At 35.9% G+C, this 20991-nt stretch overlaps 1 protein-coding gene across 4 annotated transcripts in view; it reads left to right on the forward strand.

Moving 5' to 3' along the window:
- Window positions 1-15178, forward strand: part of MIPOL1 (mirror-image polydactyly 1) — a 316534-nt gene extending 301356 nt beyond the window's left edge. For all 4 annotated transcript variants that reach the window (XM_058738871.1, XM_058738870.1, XM_058738872.1 and 1 more), the window contains one exon: window positions 14463-15178. In XM_058738871.1, the coding sequence (XP_058594854.1) occupies window positions 14463-14529 (67 nt within the window). In that variant the 3' untranslated portion in view covers window positions 14530-15178. The remainder of the gene's footprint in view (window positions 1-14462) is intronic.
- The last annotated feature ends 5813 nt before the right edge of the window (window positions 15179-20991 follow it).

Genomic DNA, 20991 nt, shown 5'->3' on the forward strand with positions numbered 1-20991 from the left:
ATATGTTGTTTAATGGCAATTTTAATTAAATAATGTATGTTCTACGGGCGCCTGGGTAGTTCAGTAGCTCAGGTCATTATCTCGTGGTTCATGAGTTCATGAGTTCAAGTCCCAGATCCAACTGATAGCTCAGAGCCTAGAACCTGCTTTGGATTCTATGTCTCCTCTCTCTGCCCCTCCCCGTTTGCACTCTATCTCGCTCTCAAAAATAAATAAACATTTAAAAATTTAAAAAAATAATAATAATGTATGTTCTATGACTATTATGTGTCAAACTTTTCAAAAAACTCTGCCTTTTCATGGCTATATTACTTTGCTAAATATTTATGTTTTAGAAAGATTAATTTCTTTTATTTATATAAAGAATTTAGGACTCCATATACAATATCTGAGTCCGATAACATATAGTTTTAAACTGCCAGAAATAAGCAGTGACTACCTAGCAGTTTCATAATATCATGAATGCGATTAAACTTCAAACTTCTATTTACTATATCCTTATCTTGAAACCAAGGATCAGTTCGCCATAGGAAAAAAAACTTTGACAATATAATTGAACAGTTTCAAAAACACTTAGAAAGCAATGACTTATTAGTCTTAATTTTCAACAAAAGACACTCTGAAAATACTGAAACTAATATGTTAAATAGGACAGTGATACAACCAACAAAGAATCCATTTTAGTCTAAAAGAAATAAAGGATTTCTATATGCTTTCAGATGTAATTTAAGCAAGTGTTCATATGGATTGTCCTAAAAGCTGGGAAGCAGGGGCAGAACACAAAAACCAGAATAAGAAAAGGAGGAGGAATCTTCCCACAAATCTGCATCCTTTTTGAATATACCAGTATCATACCCTGGTTCAGTTCTTAGAAATCAAGAGTTTTAAATGAAATAATTTAAATGTCTTTCCCATATTTTGTCATGTGCCTCCTTATCAGTAATCCACATCCATGGCAACTTCATTCCTTTGTGTGCTTCATTTTTTTCTCCTTGCAAGTTATGAAATCAAAAAGAAGAGACAAATTTTCAGAATCAGTAATTCATTAATGTTATCACATTAACTAAATCCCTCCTGAAGCAAAAAGGATAACCTTAACTTAGTTCTCACTTAGGGTGAAGTTTCATTTAAGATCTTTCCCACCAAGCTCCCAAACTCCCTCCATTTAAAAGAGAGGAATCTTGGGGTGCATGGGTAACTCAGTTGAGCAACCAATTCTTGATACCAGCTTAGCCTAGGTCATGATCTCAAGGTCGAGGGATCGAGCCCTGTGTGGGCCTCTGCACTGAATGCCGAGCCTGCTTGGGATTCTCTTTCTCTTTGTCTCTCTGTCCCTGCCTCACTGGCACTCTCATACGCTTGCTCTCTCTCTCTCTCTAAAAATAAATAAATAAACTAAAAAAAATAACAAAATGACAAGAATCTATTCAGATAACTGCTTATTATATAATCTTCTTCTGGAAGGGCCCTTGACTAAATAAACTATTTACTTCAGGGGCGCCTGGGTGGCTCAGTCAGTTAAGTGTCCGACTTTAGCTCAGGTCATGATCTCACTGCTCATGAGTTTGAGCCCCGCGCTGGGGTCTGTGCTGACAGCTCAGAGCCTGGAGCCTGCTTTGGATTCTGTGTCTCCCCCTCTCTCTGCCCCTCCCCCGCTCATGCTCTGTCTCTCAGAAATAAATAAATGTTAAAAAAAAATTATTTAAATATATAAGTAAACAAACTACTACAGATCTTCACATGGAGTAACTTGCTTTCTTTATTTTTGAAACCTCCTTTTAAGGGTCATCATCAAAATTTAAATCTATTTTTTAGAATCGAGAATGCAAATGAAATTCCTTTACTCTTTATTCCCTGTGTGTGTGTGTGCATGTGTGTATAATATCTATTCAGAAACAACCAAATAATATCCTGTTGATGTTTGAGAGCCTGTTATGCTAGTTACCAAGTACCAGTTACTTTATGAACAAAATACACATTGTACTTGCTCTCATGGAGCTTCATGGGCCTTTTACTGGTGTTGAGTTTTCTTGGGAAACTTACATATGATTTGAATATCCTTTCATAGACAAAGTGAGAGTCCAATAAAATTGTCACTTGATCTTAATTCATCCTATTATCTCAATCACTTTCTGATGTTAAATTAGGGACTTAAGCAAAATAACTCTATTATAATCTTCTATAAGTCCTTTTCTAGTGCTGCCATAGACTAATTGGAATCCACCAGACTATGTAGACATCTAATTTGCTAACATTTACAAAAAACATTTACGAAGATTTACAAAATCTTAATCTCTGGGTAAAATGATACCAAAGTTATTTTAAAATCCAAAACTTGAAATAAAATTACCTTAGAGATACAGTAACAAAGGAAATATAGCTTTACTCTTTTTCCATGTTCTAATTGTAAAATGAGATGAAATAAATGTAAAGAATGCCAAGTTTTACATTAAATTTTGATTATTAAATGTTTAACTTTTATTTTTACTAGTCACGTAAATTGATACTAATGACATTATGATTGATTGACAAGCCTGATTTTTCAACGTTACATGGAAGATGGCAAATGTTGGTCTACATTTAAAATAAAGGCAAGTTGGCTCCTGGGTGGCTCAGTCTGTTGAGCATCTGACTCTTGATCTTGGCTCGGTCATGATCTCACAGTTCCTGGGTTCAAGCCCCGCATCAGGCTCTGTACTGGCAGTATGGAGCCTGCTCAGGATTCTCTCTCTATCTCTCTCTCTGTCTCTCTCTCTCTCTTCTCCCTCCCCCACACTCACACACACACACACACACACACACACACCTCGCTCACTCTCTCTCTCAAAATAAATACGCTTAAAAAAATAAAATAGAGTTAAGTTTTCAGTGCTTGTCTACACATTGAATAAGGAATGTGTGTATCTAATCTAAGCAGAGTTGAGTGTGCATGTACTAGGATTTTTTTAAGTTCTATTTAATCTCAGAGATAAATCCAAGTTTACTGCTTAATTTCTGAAGGAATGATAATTCTTTAAAGATAATGATATCTTCTAAGTGATAATGCTTCATATAATGACATCAGAGGAGCTAAATTAATCTATCCATATTATTTTACCCTTTATTATAGTTACTTGAAATATTTTTTTATACAGCAAAATGGTTTTGGGGAAATGATTGAATTGGATTTGACATGAAATTTATGCTAGAAATCAACAAGCTAATTAGTAAATGGTTAGTCATGATGCATTAAAACTAAATATTGTTGACTGTATGTACCCAATTTGTTGTTTTTCTTATTTTTTCTTTTAATAGTGTAGATGCAGCCAAAAATATGAGTTGACAACAAATAGGGACAATTTTATATGCAGACAGAGATGATAGTCACATTCCTGGTTTCATTTAAGAGATAATGCAATCCGCAAGATATATCTATCTTCATACCTATCAATTGATATTTAAAATTTCAGTATCAGAAATAAACAGATTTAGGTTATGCTTTGTTTCATAATAGAATGCAGAAACTCTTAGTAGCCTTTTTATCAATCATATAACATTGTTCTCAGAAAACATTTTTTTTAAGCCAGTGTTAAGAATCAAAGGGAGGAGAATGCGAGAGGATTAGACTCTTAATGGGAAGCAAGAGAAGTACCATTGGATCAACTTCTGCACAGCATCGGTTTTAACTTTTGGTTTTTTGGTTGTGGTTTTCTCTCTCTCTAGATGTCTTTATTACTGGTGGAATTCTGTTTCAGCAGTTATCACTACCAAATTATTTTAGGCTCTTTGAGAAATAAAGACAAACTTGACCACTCTCACAGTGCTGCCCCATGATTGGCCCAAACAGAACAAAGGTTACTTGGACTACTTTGTAAGAGGTGTAGGGAAGGCATGACCCAAAATCATTATGAAAACCATAATAATTTTGTAAACTTAAAAAAAAATTTTTTTAATATTTATTCATTTTTGAGAGAGAGAGGGAGACAGCGTGAGCGGGGGAGGGACAGAGAGAGAGGAAGACAAAGAATCTAAAGCAGGCTCCAGGCTCCGAGCTGTCAGCACAGAGCCCAACGTGGGGCTCAAAGCCACAAACCATGAGATCATGACCTGAGCCAAAGTCGGACACCCCACCAACTGAGCTACCCAGGTACCCTTGTAAACTTTTATTTCCTGAGTATCATCTTGTGTTTGGGATAGTAGAGGTTGTGAAAACTATGTATACTTAATTTACATTACTGATTTGAAAGTTATTTTTAGGTCAAAACTAGAGCTGAGAATGCACCACTTTTGCTGAATGCAGCCTTTTCAACTGAATGTATCTAAACAAAACCTAGGCATGTGCTTTGCTTCAGCCTATGAAGACTGTAGGTTTACCAACATTTCAGTACTTGTGGGAATTCTTAAATCTCATGGCAATCATAAAGTATTGGAGAGACCTCAACACAGCAAACCAAGGAGGTAGTAAGAGGGCCTTTTTAAATGCACTCTTTGGTATCTACATAATCTCAAATATTTTACAAGGATTAACTGGAGACAAATGCTTGATACTAATTATTATATCCATGTAAATTTACCACTGACATGTTAACCAGGCTAAGATTTGTAACACAGTCCTTTATCAAGACTTTTTAAAAGTTTCCCTAGACATTTGCTTTGGTAATATTTTTCTAAGAAATTAACAAATACCTTTTAAATCTGCTTTATTATAAAAATCTTAAAAGTGGTGCTCATCTAGAATTCCTGTTTATTATCTACTTATAATGAAATATTTGTGAAGTTCTTTTCAAAATATTTTTTATGGATTTATATAGTAAACAACTGTCCTATATCTTCTTTCCTTCAGTAAATTGGCCTGGTGATTGACTTTCTGTATTCTTGCCAGTATCAATTTTTTCCTCATTATCTCTAGTATAATTACATTGGAAATCTTATTTTTGCTATTAATATTACAATGTCCTGTTCCAGATAAGTAAATTATGCCCATTTCCAGATTAGCCACAATTTATTATTAACACTGAGTTTGCTAACAAGAATATAAAAATGTATTAGGCTTTAAATTTTATTAAAAAAACAAGATACATTTGTAAGTCCATATCCATTTAAAAAATGATATCTTTTTCGGTAAGGCAAAATGCATAATACCATCATAGTATTGTTAAGTTGGTAATATTTTGGAATTTATTATTTGCTTTTAATAAAGAATGACTCGTGGACTTTCCAGTGAAGCGTTTCAGTAAATATATCTTGAATGTTGAAACACAGGTAGACCAACCCTTAAAATTAAATTTAAAAATAGAGTAAATGCTATGTGCTGTGAACCATACCAGGCATGATATCAACTTAAGCAAGCAATGGTCTACAAATTCATCATATTTACCAAATACCATCACAGCCCAGAAACTCTTGTTTCCATGCCACAGACGATCAGATTAGACCTACCTGGATATTTGTAAAAGCCCAAATTAAGCTCTTTAGGTACTCTAATTGAAATAGTTGAGTGCTTTTGGATGGCACCCTACAGCCAGTCCAGTTATGTTAGTTGCAGACCTACTCACTGATGTAGCCACTAAGGACTGATTATCTCTGGCAGCCAGGCTGTTCCCAGTTACCCATACTTGGTCTTGCAAGTCTAGCTGCAACTCAGAAATTAACCTCTATAACTGGTAGGTAAGGAGGAAGAACTCTAATATATCTTGATTTTAACAGTCATTTGGCAGACTATCTCAAAATACCTTTGTGGACAAGATCAAGAAGGGATTGCACAGTTCTGGTAATTCATAGCTAATTGAATAGGAATACATATTATGACCCTGTAGGGTTGTCTGTAAGAGTTTTTCTCAGTACTTTTTTTGTTCAACATATTTCGATTACCTAAGTTAAAAACATACAAGGTAAGTTTATCATAACTACAAGAAGTGATAAACTCTAGATGCCAAAAGATACTAATTTGCTGGAAAAATGGGCCAAATTTACCAAACTGAAATCTAGCATAGATAAAGGTAAAATCTTGCTTTTAATATCAATATTATGGAATAAAAATGGCCATGATTTTTTTTCTGCAACTGTGCCTGTCAAAATGTGGAATTTATTTCCCTGCCCTTTGAATCTGGGCTATCCTGTGACTCCCTTTAACCAAGTGATGTTCTACAACTTTTAAGCAAGGCCTCAAGAGACCTTCCTGAGTTCAGTATTACCCTCTTGCTGATGTGTTCACCGGGTAAATAAGTCTGGGCTCATCTGGTTGAGAATGAGATACCACAGAAAGAAAGAGTCCCAGCAGAAGTCAGCATACCTGTCAGGCACATGACCACCCCACCCCAACTGACTGCAGCTGAATGAGTGAACACGGGCAAGGCTAGCAGAACCGCCTGACTGCTCCAAGCCAGAATGGACGTGAGTAAATAGCTGCCTTTTTAAGCCACTACGTTTCGGGTGGTTCATTGTGCAGCAATAAATGGAAAAGAAATATTAATCATATATGAAATAGAACAGACTTGGCTTGGCCTGATAGTCAAAGCAAGCTAGCGTTTTAAGGTTAAGTCAGTAGTGAAACATGGCAGCATTGAAAGAGAAGTAAAAGTCTAAATCAACGAAGGTATCAGGCCCATGTTTCTTTATAATGATTAAACTGGACTATTATATAGGGGCCAATATTTTTTTTTTTTTTAATATTCTTTTTTTTTTTTTTTTTTTTTTTCAACATTTTTTATTTATTTTTGGGACAGAGAGAGACAGAGCATGAACGGGGGAGGGGCAGAGAGAGAGGGAGACACAGAATCGGAAACAGGCTCCAGGCTCCGAGCCATCAGCCCAGAGCCTGACGCGGGGCTCAAACTCACGGACCGCGAGATCGTGACCTGGCTGAAGTCGGACGCTTAACCGACTGCGCCACCCAGGCGCCCCAGGGGCCAATATTTTTAAAGACACTAGACATACAGAGAATATCCGCAAAGAGTACCAGTAATGGTGAGCAGTCTACTAACTTGAATGTACCAGCCATTTGAAGACTGGAAGTGTAAACAATAAAAACCAGTAAAGACTGCTTTCTTAACATTTTGATAACACCTTATATGAGAAATCAAGTAAGGTAATGATTTAAAAGGTATGTCTACGGGGATGAGTGGGAGATCCAAGGAGGTATGTTGAAATAAGGAATAGGGGCGCCTGGATAGTTCACTTGGCTGAGGATCTGACTCTTGATTTCAGCTCAAATCATGGTCTCACTGTTGTGGGTTGGAGCCCTGTGTGGGGCTCTGTGCTGGGCGTGGAGCCTGCTTAGGGTTCTCTTTCTCCCTCTCTCTCTGCCCCTCCCCTGCTTGCACTCTCTCAAAAAAATAATAATAATACAAGGAATAATTTTTGGCCATGTAATTATTATTTGGTTCCCCATTCTTTTCACTTTCTACCAATTCTTGTTTCCACCTTCTTCACCATGACTTTTCAACCCACTCTCCCATCTACTCCTACACTCACTTTTTCACTTACAAACTCTTTCTTCATTTTGTTTCAGATGTAAATAGTCTTTCTTCTTTTCTCAGCTTCATTCTTTCCTCATGTGGTATTTACTTATTTCTTATGTGTTCTTTTTGTGAGCATATATGTGTGTTCATATTTATATGGCCATGTCTCTATTTATTCACAAGTATATGTGGATGTGCCCATTTTTATAGGCATCTGTGTATCTTTTCAGTTACATTTTGTGGCTAAAATGGAGCAAGAACTTCTTACCACATTGATTACAATTTATGCATGGGAGAATGGGTGCACTCTATTTATTGGCTAATCCATTGGCTATTCACTTTCATACAGCTCTGTGCTTCCTCCTTCCCCATCTTTCTCTCCTTCTCTTTATTCCTCTGATCTCAGCTCTTTTCAGTCTGCTTTGTGGCACCTTCTTTCCATTGCTACTACCTTGCATCTATCCACAACTTCTACGCTGAATGTTTCACACACACATTCTACCTGAAACAAACTTACCAAGGACACTTGTTTTCTAGCAGCCCAGTCTCTTCCCCATACCCATATACTAGGACAGCAGCCTTTTTCCTGTACCCATATACCAGGAAGGAGAGTTCTTCTCGTTCCCCTTTGCTTCTTTCATACCTTCTACATCAATGTAAAAACACTCGCTCCTTTGAGATTTACACCATCCAGCTTTCTCACTCTCTGTCTCATCTTTTCAGTGGTATCTACTGATCTCCTGATCAGTCCCATTTCCTTTAAATGTATTTCAGGCATCTGATTCAATGTCTTCCTTTCTATCTACCCCAACTTCTGCATTCATACTAAGAAACTTCAGTGTCAATGTCAGTAATGTGTCTGTTCCTTTGTCCCTTGAATGCTAATGACTTTTACCTCTTATCCACTTCAACTACAATAGATGTTGGCAGAACTTTTCTAACTATGAAATCCTAAGATCACACTTGCCTCTCCAACAATAACCACAGCCTTACTCCCAACTACTCTTGCTTTTTAGCTTCACCACAAATTAAGACATCCAGTCTCTTGCTCCTTTCATTCTTTTTCTGAACTGACAGCCCTTTTAGACTTGCTTTCTTCCCTACCCAATCTGAATTCTAGGTTTAATCACTTTTTCTCAAGGACACAGTCTTCTTGTACCTTTGTCTTACACTATAAGTCATAAACTCTCAATTACTTTTATTATTTTCCCTCCCCATATCTATCCCCAAAGGATAGACCTGATGTGAAAACTAGAAGTCATACTACTATGATGATCAGTATCTCTACAAATTTGCAGTCTCTAGCTATAGCTGGATCATCAATCTCACCTAATATTTCTTTTGCATATTCCAAGGCACCTCCCTTCCTTGTCACATTAAACATTCAGCATTTTCCTCTAGCCTTTTTCTGTACCCTATGTTTTCATCAGAGAACTTTGTCTCCTATAGTGGACATAAGTTCTGTCAATTAACATCCTCCATACCTAAATTATCCACAGCTGTATTCTTCCTACCTCTTTCCCCTTAATCTCCGAGGAAAAATTGTATATATTTTTTAAGATAATGCTGTAAATCATGCTTATGATCCCATCATCTAGACCCTACTTAAAAAGGTATCATCTTCCTGCCTTACACCTTTGTGTCTTCCTCTAGTCTTCTCTCCCATAGTTCACAAATATATTCACATGCAATCAGTTTCTTAAAAAACTTCTTCAGCCATACATTCCCCTATAACTATAATCCTCTTTACTTTCTAGCCAAGCTCTTATAAAACAGCCTGTACTTAGCCTTCAATTTTCACATTCCTCTCAGGCTTCCTCCTACTTCCATCATGCCATTAAAACTGCACTGAGAAGATGGTCATTTCCCAATTGCCAAATCACATGGGCACTTCTCACTTTGATATTGTTTAAGTACTTAAACTGTTGATAGCTGCCTTCTTGAACTGCTCTTCTCTGAATTCTGTGACAGCACCTAGTCTTGATCCATCTTTTACATCCCTATATCCTCAAATTCTTTTGCCAGTCTCTTTACTTTATTTGTTTTCTTTGGATTTCTATCCTATTCCCACATCTCTTCTTCTTCTTAATTTCTCTTTCTAAGCATTTCCATCTACTCCTGTGGCTTTAGTTACAACCTAGAGCAACCTAGTCATGACCCAACTCTTCAGCCTCACTTTCTACCATTCTCCACCTCTAACTTTGTGATCCTGAGAAAATAAATGCTATCAATAGCACTTGACACATATCATGCTTTTCATGCCTCTGTGCCTTCACAGATATTATTTCCTTTGTCTGAAATGCCCATCCTGCCCCTCTCCATCCCCTCCCTTCTTAAGATGACTATTTCCTTCTTATCCTTCAATACTTAACTCAGGCAAAATCCCAGGAAGACTTTATATGCCTTTCCTCTCCTCCTCTACCCAAACTAGGTTCTGCTTAATATCTGCGTATCCTTTTATTACAGCATTTATCAGTAACTTGTTGTTGAAGTTATCCATATAAAGATCTATTTCCCCACCCTACTGTTCCTTATAAGCTGGGACCATGTCCTGCTTTTTGAATAATCAATGCCTAGAACAGCACCTGGTACATAGGAATTACCAAACAAATGCTTATTGATTGAACTGAAATCTATATCATAAACCTAGAATTCTCTCTTTAAGACAAACTCTTATATCCAAGTATCTACTTAACATCCCACTTATATGTCCCACCAACACCTCAAATTCATGTGTACCAAGCTGAACTCATCTTCATACACACATGCTCCCCAATAAATTCTTCTGTTCTTCCTCTGCACTGTCTTGGTTAGTATATCACTATCCATCTAGTCACCAAAATCAGACACCCAGTAGTCATCCTTCTTGCCCACCCCATCTCTCCCCATCCTGCCCTCAGAAGTCACTAAGTCCTTGGGATCCTATACCTAGATATCTTTCAAACTTGCCCCCTTCTTTCCGTCTGCACTGCTGTAGTTTTAGTTCAAGCCTTTAAGTCTCGTTAGGATATTGTTTTTTTATTATAGTAAATCTTCATAACAAAGTTTACCATCTTAACCATTTTACAGTGTACAGTTATATGGCCTTAAACACATCATGTTATTGTGCTCACAAAGATTATTTTAATCAGGAGCTATCTGGACTTCCTACCTATAGGCTAACCTGTCTCCATCCCATTCCTACATCTTTGCCAGTATAATCTTTCCATAATGCAAATGATGTTACTCGATGTGTTAAAACCCACTCACTGCTTCCCACTGTCACCATTAGTGGTTCCTTCACAAAGTTTTCACAGGTCCAAGCTGAAATGAGAAAACTAAATAAATAAAATGTACCAAGTTTTCCTAAATTTTTTCAACTTAATGAATGACATTAATCAACATAAATACTGAAACATGCATGGGGGGCAAAGTCAATTTTGCTTTAGATATGCTAAGTGTCATATGCCTGTAGAAAAAGCAAAAGGAGATGTCTTAAAGGCAGTTGGGTATGTGAGTCTGAAACTCAGAAGGGAGTGAGAGTAATTCAAGCCCACGAAAACTCAGAAATATGCCTTAAAAGTTGGTAGTACTTTTGGGAGCAGTATAGTATACCAGAGAGATCAGGGGGGTGGTAATTAGACTTACCATCACATCCTAGCTCCAAACTCACTAGCAATAGGGCTGTCATCAAATTACCCTCTATATGTTTTGTTTTTGTCAACCAATGATAATGTCTACTCTATGGTTATCATGAAAATTAAATACGTGCATAATTTGCTTCTCATAATTCATAGCACATAATCAGTGTTGATTAAGAATTATTTACTGTTTAACATATCTCATAATATTCATTAAGAGTGAAAAATAGAGGCGTCTGGGTGGCTCAGTCGGTTGAGCATATGGTTTTGGCTCAGGTCATGATCTCACGGTTTGTGATTTCCAGCCCCACGTCAGGCTCTGTGCTGACAGCTCAGAGCCTGGAGCCTATTTTGGATTCTGTGTCTCCCTCTCTCTCTGCTCCTCCCCCACTCGTGCTCTGTCCCTCTCTCTCTCTCTCAAAAATAAATAAACATTTTTTTAAAAAGTGAAAAATAAAAGTAAACTGATTAGGAAAATTGGTAAATAACTATGTTGGAAAATTATGTATTCCATTGTAGTATATACATGTTATCTAAATACATAGAAAATATAAAAATCATGTTAATTGAAAAAATAAGATTTCTGTCTAAAATATATCTGTAAGTATATTTTTCAAATTTAGTATAGTAAACAGTAGTTTGTAACTATTATTTCCTAATTATGTGCAATGTCATCGATTTACTTTGTTAATGTGTTACTAAAATCGCAGGTGAAATATACCCACAAATACTTTCCCAATTTAACTTAACTAAGAACTTAAGGAAAATTTTTCATGAAGCTAAATAATCCATTAAATCTGAAATCTGTCGCTCTCTAGTAACCAAGCCCTAGTGGAAGTAACTTTGAACTAAGAACAAGGAAACCAGGCCCAGATTTGTTACTGTTTTACTACAGTCCTTGTGTAAGGGTTTACTTGTCTGTGCTTCAGTTTCTTCATATTTGAAGAACTCCTAATGGAGTTCTCCTAATGGAGAACTCCTAATCCTAGCTCTAACCCTTTTCCTATTTCATGAAGCCCTTGGGAAACTACTGTTGAGTAACATCTGAAGCAGTTGGAACCTAATTTAATAAGCTACATACTTTTTGAAAGGATATTGTTGATTTGGACAGTAAAGAATAGCCTGCAGGTGAATCCACAAGGTGCTTCGACAGACGTATGCAGCTACCTTCCTGTTGGCACGGTCTACGTCTGGCAGGTGAATTCCATTCCTTACAAGAGGGAATAGGTGCTTCATTGTGTTTCAGAAGTCAGTACGCTTTTACAGAACGAAGTCATTGACATTTTTCTCATTTCTGAGATCAAATTTTCATAAATCATTCAACCTGGATAAACTGAGAATGTGGTTGATCTAGTAATTGTTGAAACATAGTAAAGGGCAGTGCAAGATGTGATATTTAAGTATTTCCTCCTAACCTCTTACCTTAGCAAGGTATAAGAGTTCTAAATGGAAATATGTCCTAATCTATAAAAAGGAAACTAAAGTAAGATGAGCCTATTAGCAAAGGAAAAGTCAAAAGAGGCACAACACAAATTCATCTCAGTAATTTGGAATGCCATTGATTCTGAATTCATAGTAATAATGATAACTATACAGAGTACACTTTTCCATTATGAGGAGTTATTTTAATGGTAGTGTAAATCAGATGGTAGGGGAAGGATATAACTAACCAACATGAAAGTAATATTATCTGCCTTTTTTACAATATATGCCAAAAAATGCTATTAATGGCCTGTCAATGTTTCCACTGGAGTCATTTTTTAAGTTAATTGAGGTTACTATCATACTTTATTTTTTTTCCACGTTTTTTTTTTTATTTTTTTTTATTTATTTTTGGGACAGAGAGAGACAGAGCATGAACGGGGGAGGGGCAGAGAGAGAGGGAGACACAGAATCGGAAACAGGCTCCAGGCTCCGAGCCATCAGCCCAGAGCCTGACGCGGGGCTCGAACTCACAGACCGCGAGATCGTGACCTGGCTGAAGTCGGACGCTTAACCGACTGCGCCACCCAGGCGCCCCTACTATCATACTTTAACAATACATTTAAATTTTCATCCTGACATTTTTCTTGCCCCTTCTCCAAAATTAGGTTAGTGAAACTTTGTCTTAAAGAATTTATGTAATCCTATATAAATCATCATATTCTTGTTTTCTGTTAACAGAACTCCATATATGCACAATCATCCAATAAACTTGAGCTAACTTTCAGTGTTGCATGTAAACCAGAGTATGTGACACTAAGAATACCCTCATTGCTTTAGGGTCTAGCTCTGTGCTATGTTTATTTGCAAAGGACCCTCATGCATGGATCCATATAAATGAGGCAAGCTGGAGCAGACTAGACTATGTCGCTCACCAGTCTTTGAGGAAGAAGATTGTGTATATATGAAAACTGGAAGATTTCTGTGTGTGTAACATCAAACATGATTTTTTGTTGAGGTTTTATGCTTTCAGTAAAAAAACATAACAGGAGAAAAATTAATGGTCTGATTCCATCATCTCTTCTCAAGCAAAATCTCACTGATCCACATGAATGTGATCTCCCTCCCGTAGAGTAGCCTAAGAACACTACAGAATAGACTTTTGAACTTTTGACTTTATTTTCAAACTTATTTTTAACTATTTTTAAACTTATTTTTAAAAACCATTTTTAAACTTTTGACTTTAAGTGGTGAGTTTTTAATCAACTAAAAAAAATCACATATATTTGATTAGAAACTATAGAGTCGTTGCTAGCCTATTTACATTACTCAGAATAGAAACTTCTTTTTAAATGTAGTACCAAAAGTCTGGTTTTATTAGCATCAAACCATTTGTGTATACTTAAATTATTTTCATGCCACTAAAGCATGAGTTTTTTCCAGCTAGCTACCTAATTCCTAATTATTTTCATCAGCTGACTCTTTGAAAAAGGAAGAAATTTAATGCATATGAATTGTACAACGTAATAATGTGTTACTTATTTACCTAAGTAACAGGTGTGAGGTTGATAGTATTTCTGAATTAAAATATGTACTTCTTAGGTAAAAATCAGTTTGGAACTGCTCTGCATTTAATGTGCCATCTTCGCATTGCATAATAAATGATTCATTCACAGCCTTCATGCAAGCAGGTAAATGTAGTGACATGAGTATGTTCTATTTTTTCATGTAGCGTCTAAAACTGACATAATCTGAAGATGTGGGTTAAAGTTTGTGTTGTTACTGTTTTTTTTTAACCTCAGATACGTGGCACTCTGCACCAGTGTCTCTTGCTGACAGTAATGCTTTGTCTCTTTAACACGACTACCAAGACTGCTTGGTCACAGGCAAATACTGTTCTTTTTCAGCCAAAACATTCCTGACAATAATTGTACTTTTTGTATCCTTTTTTTCCCCCTCCCCCCACCTACCCCCAACCTAGGCTGGAAAGGCTGGTGGACGTCCTGAGGAAGAAGGTTGGAACAGGGACCATGAGGACAGTGATCTGACTGAAAAAAAACGACAGTCTGGGGAAGCAATCACATCTGGTGACCAGGCTGCTTCATTCAACACTGTGTAAACACTAAAGCCTTAACTTAGCAAACAGTTGTTAGAAGTGGGACACTCCAACCACATTCCAAGCTGAGATAAAATCAGATCACAAATGTTTAACCACTTTGCTGCTGACTTATTTATCCAAATGTATTAACTACAGACTTTTACCAATGAGTAGCTATAAAGTTGTAGCTTATTTTGTAACTATTTTATATCACTCTATTTGATATAAATCTTTTTACTGAGAGGCCATTATAGGTCATATCTTCACATACGGCCCTTTCTGAATCAAAATGCAGCAAAGTAAATATTGTCTAAACCTTAATCCATTGTGTTAGGTCAGAACTTCAAATACGTGCATTTTTCAATATAGAGTTTATTTCTTAACTGATGAGAGCAGCCCAGACATGAGAATGTATAGTCTTCCTCCAATGCATACACATGATCTTTGTTAATATTAAAGAATATTAAATATAAATACCAAGAATTAAATGTATAATTTGCTCCAATAGTTTGGTACATTAAAATTACATTAATCAAGGAATGATTTTTGTTTCACTACAAATAATACAAACTGTTTTCAATAAAAAAGAGGATATTGTTCATGTGTACTTATGGATTCATATTGTCGATGTTTTTAATGTTGTGTCTGAATAATGATCTAAACTCTATTTAAACTGTAGAAATTGCCAAGTCTGTCTAATAGGCTGGGACACCTCTGGCTTGAAAATTAGCATGTGCCAGCATGACTCTCAAAGGCAAGAGGCCATCAAAAACGTTAAGTATTCTTTTTGATTATCTTTATTTAGATTATCATTTGAATTTTTGTTGTGAAGGAGGGGAATCCAAGATACGATATACAGTAAAATTGTAATGTAAAAATATAAGGATGTGGAAAAAAGAAAACTGGCAGTTTGGCTTGATTACCTGCTTTTCCTTTTATTTAAAAAATTGAAATAGTAAAGCATAACAATCACTTCTAGTCATACGAAATTATGAATAAAACCAAGATTTATGTATTTGGCTACAGAAAAAAATACCTTCTTTTTTTTTTAGATTGAATAGATAAGAGGCCAATAGAAGATGACTGTGGCCGCAACAGGATGAAATAGGCAAGTAGAGATTGAATTCGTGAGAATTTTGTGGGAAAGTGAAAATTTTTCCAAGTCCATACAATATTTTAATTTAGCTTTAAGACCGAGGTAGATTCTCTACCATTGCTTATTTTCAGGACAAGAACAGAATAGTTTATTGCACCATGCTTTGGATACACCAGTGGAGATTATTCATGTGATTTTTTTTTTTTTTTTTTTTACTCTTGCAGGAAAACATAAGGAGCTTTATCATAGGGCCACAAAAGAATCATAATGTTAACAAACTCGATTTCCTTCTCATGGAATTTTTTAAACTCCCTGGCCATTAGAACCATTCCATTAAGTTCAAATTTAGAATTTACTCATGTCACCTGCTTTTAATTATTTTTTTAAACTATTAGAATTAGAAAATAAGGAGCAACAAGGGCTAGTAAATAAGCTAACTGGATTTCTTCTACAGTCCCAAAGAGATTATAGCCTTTCATAGGCCAGTGACTATATAAATAGAGAAATTTGAAATAATGTGGTCGTGCATGGAGTCTCCCCTCTGGGCTGTCATGGAACATGTGGGAGCCCCTATGTGAAGGAATAGTGCCTTGCAAATCATGCAGGTAAGTAAAGAGGAACAGTTCTTCTCACAAAATAGTCCATTCCTGAAACCTCTTTAAGTAAACCGCAAGTAAACCTGAATTTTCAGGTTAGTCCTAAAGAATAGACAAATCTTTCCTGAATTATTTTGCTTGGGGTTTTATAAAACACACAGTAAGCATGAAGACATTTTACAGCTTCCAAACATCTCTTTGTGTACTGAAATGATTAGATTAGAGCAACCAATTCCTGTAATCAATATCCAGAACTTTGAAAGAATCTGATAGTATAAAGTTAAATTTATAAAACAATTCTAACATTTACTATTATCAGTGTAGGTAACCTCCGCCAAAATACCACATCCCCTTGAAAATGAGTTGTCTACAAAATTACAAATGCTAAGTATTTCAGCCAAATATTATCATTAATTGATTTCTTATACTTAAAAATGTCCACCAACAATGTTTCAAACCGTCTTCACTTTTGTTCATACGAAGGAGTTACCTAGCTTCTGAGATCGGTTCTCTAAATACTCGGTAATATGATGATGATGGTTTTAGTGCTGTTGTTATTATTATTACATTGTACAATTGAAGAAGTAGAGTCAGAATCCTAGGAATTTGCCAGGGACTGGCGAGGACTTACAGCTGAGGTCTTAGGACTAAACTCCATGTAGCAGTAGTTCTCTAAACCTTTCTGTAAGGAAAAAAAAGATTTTAACTCTTGCAATTTTTATTATTATGCCATTTCTTTTCTACCAATACATATGAATTCAACAACAATTGAGATTGTATGCATTTCTTTTAGTGAAGTACAATAATGTGAACTGCATGTTTAAATAGCATCACATTTTTACTATCTCTCTACAGTGTTACAGTAGCAGCATGCTTTGCCTTAGGCTACACTCATTGGGAATACTGTGACAATTCATTGTTAATAATAAATAACCTTGAGTTGCTTTGTGCCTAATGCCAAAACCTGACAGTGTAGTTTTATTGAATGGTGGTCTGAACTTCAAGGCTTACTTTGTCTCCTACAGCAACTATTAGAAGTGGAACTGGTTATAAGCAAGTTATAAGCAAGGTTATTGGTTATAAGCAAGGGATAAGCAGTTATAGCAAAGTTATTAGTTAATTATTAATATATGAGAAACTTTAATTCTACTTTTATAAATAAGCCATTATGTTAAAATAATTTAAAATGTTCAAAATATGATATCTAATAAAACATTTTCCCTTTTCAATGAGAAAGCTGATCCTCTGTATCTATCCTTATTTCAAATAAACTGAAGAATCTTGTCAGTCATTTACTGACAGAATTTATTTCAAAAAATGTTAGAATATTCAAAACTTATAGTTTGAATATTAGATATAGTTGCATAGAAAAGCATTTTTATATGTAGCATTTTTAAAGATTATGGTTATTTTTGAAGTTTCTCTTTTCAAATACTCATGATTAATGAGTCATTACAATGATAAAACATTTTACACATGACTTACACATTTTATCTCCTCGCATAAGTAAGGTTTGTGTGGAACCCGGATTTTTCCCAAACATCATTTTGTTATTGATAACTGTTATTTACAACTAACCTATCTATTAACTTATTCATGTCTATATACATGTGTATATCTGGATACTTAGAGCATACACGCAGACAACACACAAATACATTTGCCTTTTTAAAAATTTGATTTATAAGTCCACTGTTAGGCTCCAGTGACTTCAGCATTTTGTTCATGTTTTATTAGAAATGCACGTGGTTTCTGAGGCTTTTAAACAAATACATGGAATGGTTGAAAGATTTATATTGCTCATGCTTAGCTAAATATGTCATCTCTAGAAAAGATGTGGTTTGTTTTGGCACTGTTTTAAAAACTCAAATATTTTAAACATTTGTTAAGTTGGAGCTTGCACATTTGAACCAGTAGCATACGTTCCAGAATAGTTTCTCAAGTTACCAAACTTTCTGTAATCCGTTTACTAGAATAACCTCTATTGAAAGGCTTTTCTGTTCTTTTTTTAAGTACTTTAATTTATAGAGGTTAGAGTTATTATTTTAATGTAGGATTTCATAGATAGAATTGGACAGTGATGAATGTGTATTTTTGAGAATCATCAAAATACTCTATACTGTTGATATTTCTTTGCAAAAACTTTAATATACTTATTTTTAATTTTATTGTCATCTAAAAAGTTTTGGAATACACTGGTACTTTTTTTTTTTTTTTAATTTTTATTTTATTATTATTTTTTTTTAATGTTTTTTATTTATTTTTGGGACAGAGAGAGACAGAGCATGAACGGGGGAGGGGCAGAGAGAGAGGGAGACACAGAATCGGAAACAGGCTCCAGGCTCCGAGCCATCAGCCCAGAGCCTGACGCGGGGCTCGAACTCACGGACCGCGAGATCGTGACCTGGCTGAAGTCGGACGCTTAACCGACTGCGCCACCCAGGCGCCCCTACACTGGTACTTTTGAAGTCACCAGTTTCTTGACTATCTGATTATTAACAAAGGTGAATTTTTTAAAAAGTTTTATTTATTTTTGAGAAAGAGACAGAGCGTGAGTGGGGTAGGGGCAGAGAGAGAAGGGGATACAGAATCCGAAGCAAGCTCCAGGCTCTGAGCTGTCAGCACAAAGCCCAATGCAGGGCTCAAACTCACGAACTACAAGAGCATGACCTAGCCAAAGTCAGACTTTCAACCGACTGAGCTACCCAGGCACCCAATAAAGGTGCATTTTAATGCACAAACTCAAATATCTAAAATATATATTTACTTTTTATTCACATAAAATCCCCTACTGCAAATCCTACACATTTCAATGCAATTCTGAGACATTGATCTTAATCAAATTTATAATGATACAATCCTGAAGACACTGCACTGGATATGCCTATAAAATATACTACAGTAAGAAAACAGATTAAGTTCACCATCAAACTGTGTTTGACAAGTTTAATGAAGATAAAAGTTGAGGGGCACCTGGCTGGCTCAGTGGGTGGAGCATGTGACTGTTGATCTCCTGGTCATGAGCTCGAGCCCCATGTTGGGCATAGAGATTACTTAATTAAGAAAACGACAAGAGTTGGTATGAACAAATTTTTTTAGATACCTTAGGAACCTTTAATAACTATTTACATACGAAATAAAATCATAGCAATAAATATTAAAGAGAAACATTACGGGGCGCCTGGGTGGCTCAGTCGGTTAAGCGTCTGACTTCGGCTCAGGTCACGATCTCGCGGTCCCTGAGTTCGAGCCCCGCGTCGGGCTCTGGGCCGATGGCTCAGAGCCTGGAGCCTGCTTCCAATTCTGTGTCTTCCTCTCTCTCTGCCCCTCCCCCGTTCATGCTGTGTCTCTCTCTGTCTCAAAAATAAATAAACGTTAAAAAAATTAAAAAAAAAAAAAGAGAAACATTACTTTTGGTAAATACTGTTAGAAAGAACCTAGAAAAGGAGATCACGTCTCTTCATGAAAAAACAGTAGACTGATTCAAGTCCACTGCAAAGCACCTCTACTAACTTTGGAATTTGTGTGTGGAATTTTGCTGTAAGCAATAGCTGAAATCTACAAATACTGCTTCTGTTCTGTTCATTCAATCAAGGTAAGGTAATGTAAATACGCTACCAAATACTCTATCACCTGCAGTGAACTTAGAATTTAAAGCTTAAAGTATATGGCTAGAAGAGAACCAGGGTGTGGTGGCCAATAAGAATTTTGGGGACAGTGGCGCTTGGGTAGCTCAGTTGGTTAAGCGACCAACTTTGGCTCTGGTCATGATCTCGCGGTTTGTTGAGTTTGAGCCCCGCATCAGGCTCCGTGCTGATAGCTCAGAGTGTGAGCCTGTCTTCGAATTCTGTGCCTCCCTCTCTCTGTCCCTCACCTGCGCTCGCTCTCTCTCTCTCTCTCTCTCTCTCTCTCTCTCAAAAATAAATAAAACATAAAAAAATGTAAGAAATCTTTGGGGCAAAGATTCTATAAACTCGTCATGTCTAAAGTGTCACATCACTGTTGATAAAAATTGTTGAGTTACTGTGTCTGGTCTTTGTGATATTGTTACCATACGTTGTACTTCTATATATGCACACAATAATAACATTGTTATTATTTTTGGCTTTAAATAACAGTTTTTAAGGAGATTTTTAAAAGTAAGAACACCACTATTTTATATTTACCCATGTATTTATTACCATTTCCAGTGCTCTTCTTTGTGTAGATCCAGGTTTCCACCCATCACCATATTCCTTCTTCCTGAAGCATTTATCATTTATAGTAAAGCAGGGCTGTGAGTGATGAATTCTTCCAGCTTTTGTATGCCTGAAAATGTCTGGATTCTTTTCTTTTCTGTGCCTTTATTTTGTGGAAAAAGGCTTTTTTGCTGGATATAGTATTTTCGGATAATTTTTTTTTTCAGTATTTTCAAGATGTTGCTTTATTGTCTGGCTTGCTTTGTCCCTGCTCTCATTTTAATTTTTGTTCTCTACATAAAAACGTCCTATGGCGCTTTAAAGATTTTTCTCTTTGTCATTTGTTTCAACCAACGAGATTAGGATTTATTATGATATAGATTTCTGCATGTTTCTGTGCTCATTGTTTGTTGAATTTCTTGGACTATATAGGTTTGTAATCTATGAATTTTTTTTTAATTTCAACCATTACAGATGAACATAGGGGAAAGGAAGGAAAAATAAGATAAAAACAGAGAGGGAGACCAACCATTAGAGACTCT

The sequence above is a fragment of the Neofelis nebulosa genome, chromosome 7 (genome assembly GCF_028018385.1).
Source record: "Neofelis nebulosa isolate mNeoNeb1 chromosome 7, mNeoNeb1.pri, whole genome shotgun sequence".
Taxonomy (NCBI): Eukaryota; Metazoa; Chordata; class Mammalia; order Carnivora; family Felidae; genus Neofelis; species Neofelis nebulosa.